At 38.3% G+C, this 11,481-nt stretch overlaps 2 protein-coding genes across 6 annotated transcripts in view; one reads left to right on the top strand and one right to left on the bottom strand.

Moving 5' to 3' along the window:
* The first annotated feature begins 3,142 nt into the window (after positions 1-3,142).
* Positions 3,143-11,481, top strand: part of CISD3 (CDGSH iron sulfur domain 3) — a 25,859-nt gene continuing 17,520 nt past the window's right edge. Inside the window, exons 1-5 of one of the 5 annotated variants that reach the window (XR_015745605.1) lie at positions 3,281-3,460; positions 6,168-6,296; positions 6,663-6,842; positions 7,669-8,675; positions 8,706-8,935. Coding sequence is in view for 4 of the 5 variants with exons in the window: in XM_087945316.1 (XP_087801442.1) it covers positions 3,386-3,460; positions 6,168-6,296; positions 6,663-6,842; positions 7,669-7,923 (639 nt within the window). In the remaining variant the exon portion in view is untranslated. The other 4 variants (XM_087945316.1, XM_087945317.1, XM_026669827.2 and 1 more) reach the window with 4 other exon arrangements.
* The window catches only part of LOC113413509 (coenzyme Q-binding protein COQ10 homolog B, mitochondrial-like), a 5,795-nt gene continuing 2,912 nt past the window's right edge, over positions 8,599-11,481 (bottom strand). The window contains exons 4-5 of the mRNA XM_087945315.1: positions 9,538-9,639; positions 8,599-8,935 (exon numbers count right to left, since the gene is read on the bottom strand). Coding sequence (XP_087801441.1) covers positions 8,816-8,935; positions 9,538-9,639 — 222 coding nt within the window. The 3' untranslated portion in view covers positions 8,599-8,815. The remainder of the gene's footprint in view (positions 8,936-9,537; positions 9,640-11,481) is intronic.

Raw genomic sequence — 11,481 nt, 5'->3', positions numbered from 1 at the left:
TCCACATCCAACAAGGCTAGCTGGGGAATTCTGGGAATTATAGTCCACATATCTTCAAGCTGCCAAGGTTGAGAAACACTGGACTAATAATGACAAGATAGTCATTATTGAAGAAAAAAGGAAGCAAGTACCTAAAGTCTTTGGAAGTAGCAACGGACAATCCATTTGGAAGCATCCAAGATGCTCAGTTTTGATACTTCTAGAATAATATCAAAGAAACGTCTCTTTGAAAAAGATACTGCAAGTGCTAGCAAATTTGAGCTGCAAAATTCCCAATAGCCATGAGATAGCAGCAAAAAAATGTTTTAAGAGTTTTTGTATCTTTTTGCAACCCAGATGTGATATAATTTCATTTCCTAGAGGGAGTTGCCTCAGGTTCTATTGGCAGCAGAGACTTCAAAGGATGCCATTGTTGTAACATCCCATTTCTCCCCCCTCCCCCCAAGAATACTATCCCAATGTACAAGAGCAACTAAAGATCATTTTCTTAATTTCTTTCATCCTAAAATATATACTATACACCCACAAATACAGAATCATATGCTAGTAACTTTGTGATCAGGAAATTCTTGTGATCGGACACATGCTACAGTATTCATACACACCACAGCCATGTGGAATTGTGCCAAGAGGAAGAGGCTCCCACATGGCAATGGGTGTCTTGAACAGGCTAGACCCTCAGATTAGCATGATTTGATTTGGATGGAAGCAGAGAGACTTTACAGATGCTTTACAGATGCAAATTAAGAGAGGAAGTATCATTCAGTTATTAAAAAAAAGGTAGGGAAAGAATGCAAAACATGGCTTCTACCATTCTTTGCGATCTCTTTACTTGGCAATGGCTATAGAAGCATCTGTATTTCCTTATGGTTAGTGAAGTGATATGTTGCATCAGTGTCTTCTCTGATTCCCTACTCCTGTTGTATATCTGTACGTACATGTGCATTGGGAAGCACATGTAGTGTCACACATCCGTGTTTTTCACCTTTGGCAATTTTAAGATATGTGGATTTTGAGTCCTAGAATTCCCCAGCCCAGCATGGCCTAACTCTGGTTGGGGCATCAATAAAGAGTCACTGTCTTTGAGAGTATGCCCTACAAAAACTCAAAAGTTTTCCCCCAGTGTTCCCAAAGTAAAAACAATCATTATTTCCATCTGTAAAGCAGGTTTGGAATTCTGCTCTCAATTACCTTTTGAGCAGAGCCTGAACAAGGAAAGATGGGGATTATATCATAGCTGAGTAAATAATCTTGTTTCTATTTCATCATATTAAAATTTTCTTTTAGTTTTCTGGAAGTGCCAAGCTTTAATCTGAAGTTGAAGAAGAAGAATTGTCTTAGTTTTTCTACCTTCTTTCTACTCTGGCATTGCTTATCTCCCCTCAAAAAACTGCCTTTGACTTTTTTAAAAAACTAAATTTTATTTAGATTATGGCATTCTCCTGACCAAAGTTGCTAAAATGCCCGTGCCTGGAAGAAGAAAAATATTTAGAGTCACAAAATCCCACAAAACTTTGTGCAACAGGCAATAGGGGATGCATTCAGACTAAATCAAATCATGTTGTGCAATTATTCCATGTCTTTGGATCTGGCCTGATTTTTTTAGAGAAAGAAAAAAAAAATCCAGAAAAAACATGAAGGTTATAAAGAGGTCAGCTGATGGAACAATAAAGTTATGCTGGATGCAGCCAATAGGAATGAATATACAGTTAGTACTCATTTACCAACCACAATTGGGACCAGAAACTTTGTCATTAAGTGAAGGGATCGCTAAGTAAAACTGTGATTGGGCTTACGATCTTACTTCAACTTTCTTTTCCTTTACAGGCCTTGCAAAGGTCGTAAATGCTAGGAGTAGTCGCCAAATTATTTTTTTCATCACTGTTGTAACAGCGTATGGTCACTGAATGAGGCAGTGACTAAACAAGAACTGCCTGTATATCTCGCAGTCTAAGCTACTTCATATCACTTTTGAGGATAAAATAATTATCTACCTCTGGGGTATAACTTACAAAGGAAGTAATTTTTAAAAAAGTACCTCTTAACTTCCACCTTTCATCAAACAAATTTGACTGCTATCTCTTTGCTTTGGAAACTTCCAATTATAATAGAAATAAATGTATTTATTATTTATTCATTTGGTAAATGTTATTTGGCTATCATCGCATATATGTGACCCTTGACAACAAATAAAGTTGAAAAAGGTCACAACAAAAAATAAAAAACATAACAATAAAAAGATGAAAACATTAAAAGCAGAAAACATAAATGTTAGAAATCAAATCCAAAGTGGTGATTATTATTTTTTGCCAGAGGCTGAAGTCTATGTAACACATCGTGTATTGCCGAACAGGTAGTACTATAAGTTACAAAACTGAGCATCAGAAAAATTCCAAACATTTAGAGAGGATGACTACATGAGGACAAAATACTCTCCTGGAAAAACACAAATTAATTAGGTTGAAAATGTGGGAATCTTGGCTAAGTTTTGAATTTGAAATTACACCAATATTGAACTTAGATCAATGGGGGGGGGGGGAATTAAGAAGCTAATGATACTCCATCAAAACCCAGTGTATATGTTCCTTTTTAAACAAATTATTTCTTAAACAATCTGTGAAGACAGCTAGAATCAGATCAAATAAGGTTCTTTCAAAGTACCCCTCAGAACTTTTTGAGGAGCACAGCTTCTCATTTGCAGGAGCCATGAATAATATTTTCCAAGATCTTACCTATTTTATAGTATATACTATAAGTGGAAATAAACCCAAGAGATGCTCGTTTACACCTCGTTTTCACCAGTTCCTCCTCTTTGACATTTTACATGCATATGTTCTGTTTCTCTCACGTCCTATACTTGGATATAATGCTTTCAATGAATGGCTCATCAAAAGGGATATCCTAATTCTGCTATCTATGGGACAGGAGCCATTTAGGAATCCGATGTTAAGGTAGTTGTTAAACAGGCCGTTTATTCTTTACTACTTTATTGTTAGTAGGTGATGCGCACAAATATCTATACCCTTTAAGGCTATTCAATCTAGTGTCATTTTGTTCCTAACGGAAATCAAGCCTTGAGTGGCAAAAGAAACAAAAGGCTGCAATCAAGCCTTTTAGCACACGAATGCAACCAAACCGCCCAACTGTAATCATCCACGTTTCCCGGATGTCTCAGATTTCAATTCCTATCACACCACCCCCAGCCGTCGCCAGCTTGCAAAAGCTTCCTCAGCCGCAGCGCCCCCTCGCAACCTTTCTCCACCAATTGTGGGCGGAGCTTGCCATCCCCCACCCACCCACCCACCCCCGCTGCTCCCTGGCGCGCGGATGCGGCGCGCGGCCGCGAAGGTGACCCGGGTGGTGGGAAGAGCTTGTTTTGCCAACCATGCCCGGGCTGCAGAAAGCCAGGGGTATCGTGGCTTCACCATTAGCCTCCTTCTGTCGCCTTTTTTTCTCGCAGGTAAGCACAGAAGCTTGGCAAGTTTGCACCTTTCCCACCCTCTCCTTTCCTACGCCCCGAATTTCGACGACTTTTCAGTTTGCGTTGCTTTTTTCCATACAAATGCAATTTTTGAACGTTTTATTGAGATGTCCGTAGAGAAAGATATATGGTAAGTGAGGCTGCTGCAGGCCTTCGTATAGGAAAGGAAAGAGCACCAAATGATGTAGTGGGATTTATTTTTGACTCGTTAACATTTCAAAAATAAACCCTACAGGACAGTGTTTACTTAGATATCCCCGGCATGGTATAATATGCATATTTTTTTTAACTCTATCTCCTGTATTCGAGCATGTATTCTGTCTCTCAGGTTCTAAAAGAATAGCTTTTATATAGGTCCAGCCTAACAGGACATCCAAACCCTAGCAGTGCACCAGAGCAAACTTTTCCTAGTTTACTGAATAGTTCTTAATGCCATATTCAGATTGGGCAAGTGATGAAATATATTTTACATTGTCTCAGTGCAAACACAACCTCTTATGACGCAAGTATGACAGGTGAGTTTACATAATGTCATGTTGGCCACATTGTGGTTAGGAACAGACGCGTACGATGGGGCCAAAGGTTAAAACAAGAAATGATACACCACAAAAAAATAGTTCAAAAAATAAATAAGAGCACAGTTGAATGTTCCTTTCTCATACAGGCCTTTTGAAAAGTGATCCTCACTGGCTTCAGTGTGGATATTTCTCACATAAGGTGAAAATTAATAAATAAATTCCTGAAACAAGAGGAGGTAATGATTCCCAGAGGAATAAGTTGTAGTTGTGTAAAAACACTTTTATATAAAAACTATTGGAGTTTTGGTTCTTATAAAAACACTTTTCCAGGAATTAAAACATGGGTCTCTGGTAATTGCTAAACTTGAACTTTGATCAACTCCTGACACCATAAGAAAGCTGGAGGGAGAATGTTGAAAGTTAGTTGTACTTTAACAGTACAGGTAGTCCTTGACTTACAACAGCTCATTCAGTGACCATTAAAGTTACAATGGCACTGAAAAAAAGTGACAATGATCATTTTTCACACGTATGACCATTGTAGAATCCTCATAGTCACCTGATTTACATTTGGATTCTAGGCTCACATTTATGATGGTTGCATGTCCTGGGAACATGTGATCCCTTTTTGCGACCTTCTGACAAACTAAGGTCAATGGGGAAGCCAGATTCACTTAACAGCCAAGTTACTAACTTAACCGCTGCAGTGATTCGCTTAACAAATGTGGCAAGAAAAATTGTAAAATGGGACAGAACTCACTTAACAAATTTCTCACTTAGCAACATTAATTTTGGGCTCCATTGTGATTGTATGTCGAGGACTACCTGTATCTAGAAGATCATAAATTTTCCATCTCTCCTTTAACAGAAGTTTATTTTATTATTATATATGCCTGCAACCACTTCTCAGTCCTAAAGGAAACCAATGCTGATGGTCCTTTGGAAGGACGTATACCAAAACTGAAGCTCAAATACTTTGGTCATCAAATGAGAACTCATTGTCGGGAAAGATGAAAGGCAAAAGGAGAAGGGGACAGCAGGAGATGAGATAGTTAGATAGTATCTTCGACACATGAGTTTGGGCAGAATCAGACAGTAGAGGATAGGGGGGCAGCTAGCGTGGGAGTGTGGGAGTCGCAAAGAGCCGGACACAGCAACTGAACAACAAGCAGTCACTTCAGCCTTCATGTACAAATCAAGCTGCTTAGCAAGTCAAAACAGGAAGTCCTTGGTCCAGATCCCAGGACTTTATGAGATAATTGGATGTAGGAGCTAAGATGCTGGATTAGTCCTCCCTTAGGCATGGAAGTCACCCAAGTGACTTGGGCCGATCATTTTTTCCTCAGCCCGACCCACTCATAGTGGCGTTAGAGGGAAAATCAGAGGAAATAATGTACACTGCCTTTACTTACACAAAATAAAGCACTATGTTAATCAGGAATAAAATGATTTGAGGATATCAAATCATTATGTGCCTATAAAAACAAAACTCAAAATATATTCATTAAGGTGGTCTTCGACTTACAACATTCATTAGTGACCATTTGAAATTACAACAGCACTGAAAAAAGTGACTTGTGATCATTTTTCACATGACCCTTGCAGCATCCCCATGGGGGAATCAAAATTCAGACGCTTGGCAACTGGCATGTATTTATGACAGTTGCAGTGTCCCAGGGTCATGTGACCACCTTTTGTGACCTTCTGACAAAGTCAGTGGGGAAACCAGACTCTAACAACCATGTAGGTAACTTAACAACTGCAGTGATTCACTTAACAACTGGCAAGAAAGGTCATAAAATAGGGCAAAATGCACTTAACTATCTTGTATAGCAAAGGAAATCAATTGTGACAATAAGTTGAGAACTTCCTGTATTTAGTTAGACAAATGCAACAATCAGATCTTGAATGCACCAGAAGATGACTTTGGAAGTGAACATTTGAGGTAGAAAATGAGTAGGTGAATATATTTGTATCTTTGCTATATTTAATTTGTGCATTTCTTCATGGTGGAAAGTAGTGAAAGAGTGGGTGGGGGGGAACCACCCTATTTTCAGTTTCATGCCTTGAACTTTTTACCTAATAAAAGGAATGGTATTAGTTAATCTGATGTCTTGGGTTGTTGTTTTTTTCATAAAGCCAATGCTTTCTTATTTCCCTGCTTGCAGATAAGAAGCTGTTCAGCTCTTTCAGCCTCATCAGTCAAGCCAGTGATTGCAGCCAAGGAACCTTTTCCAGTGGACTTAATAGCAGAGAAACGATATGCTTGGTGTGCTTGTGGACACAGCCAAAAGCAGGTAGCCTTCCAGCATTTCTCACGTTTCTCTTATGTTCATTTTTGTGCAAACATGGACTCCAGTGCCTTAACAAAGCTGGGAAGAAGGGCACATCCATATGCTGTGGTGTATTGGCTGAGTTTGAAGAAGCCATTTCTCTTTTTGCTAATGCAAAAAGTTTTGAAACTGTTCAACACATACAAGCTAAAAAAAATTGCAACACAAACTTTCCTCTTCAGCCTTAACCAAGTCCCAGTTTCTCAGGCTAGGATGTTTTTGTAATCTGAGCAAAACTGCAACTATAAAATCCACTGTAAAATCCATAGACAGACAGTGCTGTCTTTTGTTAGGCTTGTTTACAGTCTTGGTTTTGTGTCTATCTAACAGCCCTTCTGTGATGGAACCCATAAGAAAAGTGCCCCAGCAATGTCTCCCCTGAGATTCATAGCTGAAGAATCAAAAAAGGCCTGGTTATGTGGGTGTAAATACACCAAGAACCCTCCCTACTGTGATGGTACCCATAAAGAAGATTTTGTGCAAAAGACTGACCTCCGTTCTCAGCCACAGGTATAATGGGAGACTGTTTTGTGAAAATGTGACAGAACTCATTGGGAAATCAGACCTGGGGCTAATGCTTGAAGACCTCCTACTGTGGAAACTTTATTAAAGTGAATGGGAGCCAGAGGACCCTTGCAAATTTGTATTCATGTTGGCAAAGGTTGGACAAGAAAATGAGCATTATATCCTTGCCTTGGTGAATCCGCACAGAGGGTGAGAGGCAGGGAGTATTCTGTGTTTCACTTGCTTTATCCCTACTCCTTTAAAATCAATCCTACTGCAAGTCTTCTAATCTACTTGACAATTTGCTACTAATAAGATAAGTGCTCAAAAATTGATTCCTTAGAACAAATATTTTACTTTGCTACCTAAGGGGCCACAGAGCCACAAGCACTCTCCTCTTTGTAGCCCTCATCTCCCACTGACCATGGCTACTGAAACTGATAGTACTTGCCCAGTGCCACTTTGAGACATAGTTAATATCTGGAATATTAATTAAAAAGCAGGCAAGTCCTATAAACTGAGCAGCAGTTATAGCTGAACCATGTTTTATGGAACATCTGTCCTGAGATGAGATAACCTTTATTGCCACTTTTTTCTATGAACACACTGGCACACATAATTGTCAAGTACTATTAAAATGTTGCCCGTGTTATATTAGTAAATATTTACTAACAGGCAGAATAATGGAAGTTTTAATGCATATAACTTTGGGTACTTTGTAATAAACAACCCAGTTTCACTTTTGATTTTGACACATAATGCAAACATGAACAATTATGTTCCCTCTGAGGAGATACAAATTTCCTTTTTCTCTTTTAATTTTCCTCTCTAGTTCGGCATTTTACTATTTCTAGGGAACCCTGAGCAAAGATTGCTTCATCTTCCAGGATATCACATGGACTGCCTCAGAATAGAAAAATTGCCATTTTTGGCGCAAGTTATCGTTTTCCTGCTGTGCTTAAGCAATTACGCCATCCGAGTAGGAGTCAGCTTGGTGGCGTCATCTCTGCTGCATCTAAACTCTAACCTTGTCAGCAATTCCTGTCTTAGGCAATCACTTGCTTCTAACCAGGCAGCTCAGGTATAAAATCTTTCAAGAGATCAGAGTTAGACTGCATCACTGTCTATATAACTGCTAGGGCTCCTATATGACTAGCCTAGCCTAATGTTTGCAACTTCTCAATTACTTAACAGCCTTGTGCTAAATGCTGCTGCTGTTCACAAAAGCCTCTACTCAGGAGAATTTTGAATAAAAGAAAGGCTGGCTCACAAGGAACAAGTTTTGATCAAGTTGCTCGTTCCAGGGTCTTCTTGTGAGCTACTAAAGAAAAATCCATTGCCCACCCCTGTTTTTATTCCATTTTCAATACATTCTAGAGTAGTTTGAATTAATTTGAAAGGAAAGTTGTTACTTCAAGGAAAGAAACAAGAAAAAGGCTTAACAAGAGAAAGGGAGAATGTAGGAACTTACATCTGAATGCCACTGAAGGGGGAAAAAAGTATTGTGCTTAGCTAGCTGTTTTTCTATATTTCAAGAAATTATTCAGTGAGCTAATATGTCACTTTTTAAAAATCTGAAACCCTTCTGTTTTAAAAATAATTTTAAAATCCATTATAATATTTGTAGTTTTCAGTGATGGTCAGGGTCTCTCCGTTGTAACAAAGAGTCATCCTTACAACATCATAGTTAAATATCCAATAATTTATTTTTATTGTAAATAAAATAGAATCGTTTAAATAATGTGCACTTTTGAGAGGTGGGTTTTGTTTTTGGCAAGGTAAATAGGCATAAATAAAGTCATGTCAGTGAATTAAAAGCACCCAAGAAATGATACAGATGTAGGCAAAAAGAAGAGTTTGGTCTATGAGATCCAAAAAGAAGAGTTTGATCTATGAGATCAGGAAGGTGGACTCCAACTTCAGTATTCCCAAGACCATTATCACGTGCAGTGGATTGCCTGGTGTGGCTGGGCTGCTGTTCAAGTGCTGTACAACTTCTCTGCTCTCTGTTCAAAGGCTGAGGCCATCCTCTTGACTACTTCATTAAAGAAAAGATTAGCCAGTTGTGAATGGAAGGTGGACTTGAATTCAAAGGAGACCTGTGAATGAAATTAAATAAATCAATTTATTTATTTATTTATTTATTTGATTTGCCAATTGTTTACAAGATAATAAGTATAAGTGTATACATAGTTGTGAATACATGAAATGGGTACATATAAGAAAAATAAAAGAAGAATAAGAGAAACAATAGGACAGGGACGGTAGGCACGTTGGTGCGCTTATGCACGCCCCCTACAGACCTCTTAGGAAAGGGGTGAGGTCAATAGTAGACAGTCTAAGGTTAAAGTTTTTGGGGTTTGGGGAAGAATTTGCGCAAGTAGCACCTAGACATGTGTGTATTTAGGGAATTTGCGCAAGTAGCACCTAGACATGTGTGTATATATAAGCTATCTCATGCTTGACCATCATCTTTGCCTGCTTAAATAAATGCATAATAGTACCAGGACATCAGTACTACAAAACCTTAAGCATGAAAGTGAACTGATCAATCAGTGACGAATTTGCAGTGCTGCAATAATTTAGAGTATACATGAACCTTTGTACTTGTGATAAAACTGGACTTTGCCAACTTGCACATTCTTGCCCCATATTCTGGTTTTAGAGTCACTCCCCTTTCTCTATCAAGAAAGGCACTTACATAAAATGTGAGTGTGCAAGAATTCAGCCGTCCTGTGTTTCCTGGCTTAAATTGCCAAAGTGTCTCCAGATGCCGAAATAACCGCCCATTTTTACTCACAGCCTGAAAGATAGACAAATCAGCAAAATTAATGCCTGCTTGTTTAAACTCATTTAAAGGGGGAGGGGGGCGACACAGCTTGCACTTGGCAATCCTTTTGCTGGAACTTTATGGATTAATCTGGTAGTCATTGAACTCAGATTGGCAGAATGTGGCCATTAAAGCTAGCATCCAAGAAACTATTTTTTTCATTATATTCATTCATAGTGACAAAAGAGAATTTGCTTTAGAAATTATTTAAAGCAACAGATATTAAGGAAAGTTCTCACAGGTGCATTTATTTAATGAACCAAAAGAACATAAATATCCTGAATTGTTTTCCTGCTTCCGGCAGCTCTCTTGGCTCTAAAATTCCAAAGGAAGATTTAAGTAAGAAATGCCCCTAATGTGGAATAGCATAAAAGATTCCTGTACTGTAGAAACTTGGAGAATTTTCTCTTCCTGTTAAAAAAGTCAGAAAAAAACTCCACCAGGCACACATGATGCCAAGAGTAACAAAAACTTTTCCTGCAAAATGTGTGTGTGTGTGTGTGTATAGATGGATGGATGGATGATAGGGAGCGGGGGGGGACTGGAATCACTTGAGAACTTAATATTCTTGGATGCCAGCGTAACAGAAACTTCGTGCAATATATATATATATATAGGCTTCTGTATTGTGTCCGTCTGTCACAGACGGACACAATACAGAAGCCTGATGATGGCAGATGAGATTCTGCTGAAACGTTGCTACAACTTTAAAAGCACCACTACTATGACGTGGGAAAATACCGAACAAAGCTGAAGGCCATACATGTAAGTACCTGAAAACTTAAGAATATATATATATATATATATATATATATATATATATATATATATATATATATATATATATATATATATATATTGATTGCACTAAACAAAATAGCTGAACTTTTGAATACATGTGGTACAGTGACTTAATAGAATTTCTCATGTACATTTTTTTTACATTTTTATTTAATAGATTTATATGGCTTCTCACCTTGTAAACAACTCTAGATAGCAAACAATATTTAAAAAAAACTACAGACCAAGCAGTAGGAGAAGCAAGAAGGAACTGCCAGTGGCAACTGAGGAAACTAGTAAATAACTCGTCTGGCTTTAACTGATCAATTAATACCCATGCCTGAAAGAATAGCCATGACCTAAAGGCATTCCGAAAAGCCCACAGAATGGGGTATGACCTAATGCCAGGTGACAGAATTTCTAGATTAGGGATCAGTATTAGTGTATCACCTTTAGGGGAAAAACAACACTGGAATTTGTGTTTTCAGATAAAGGATTTGGATAACAAATATGGAGGCTAGCATTTTCTAACAATACTTTCCATATACATTAGACTATGGCCTACAGCATCAGTATATCCTGAAGGCAGCAGGTTGTGGTCAGCTATAGCAAATCTTCAAGTGGGAAAATAAAAACCTCATCAATGTGTTAAAAAAAGGGAACCCAACTTTGGTTTTGATGACTTAGCTGAAGTTTGTCACATATCGGCTGATAAACTGTTGCAACACCAGTGTTCTTTTTGAAAGGGCAATGACATAATACAGTTTTTCCCAGAGTGCTGTTGTTTTGGTGTTAAGAGAACAGTACCCAGGAAAGGGGAAATGAGTAATAAGCAGCAGCTAGTAGTTCAAACCAGATTCAAGTTGGGTTAACAATATTACCACTGGGGGCCAATCAGGGGAGTGGTCATAAAAGTTGACAGCCACAAAATTGAAACACAACTAATTGATCCACAAAATGGCTGACCACATTTCAATCTGATAAGATGTTCTGAATCCAAATAAGTGTGTTAGTTTTTGGTTCAAAGTGTCATTA

The sequence above is a fragment of the Notechis scutatus genome, chromosome Z, assembly GCF_049901735.1.
Source record: "Notechis scutatus isolate UNSWTSFEM ecotype Mainland chromosome Z, rNotScu1.2, whole genome shotgun sequence".
Taxonomy (NCBI): Eukaryota; Metazoa; Chordata; class Lepidosauria; order Squamata; family Elapidae; genus Notechis; species Notechis scutatus.
The sequence above is the reverse complement of the archived record's forward strand: the minus strand, read 5'-3'. Positions and strand labels throughout refer to the sequence as shown.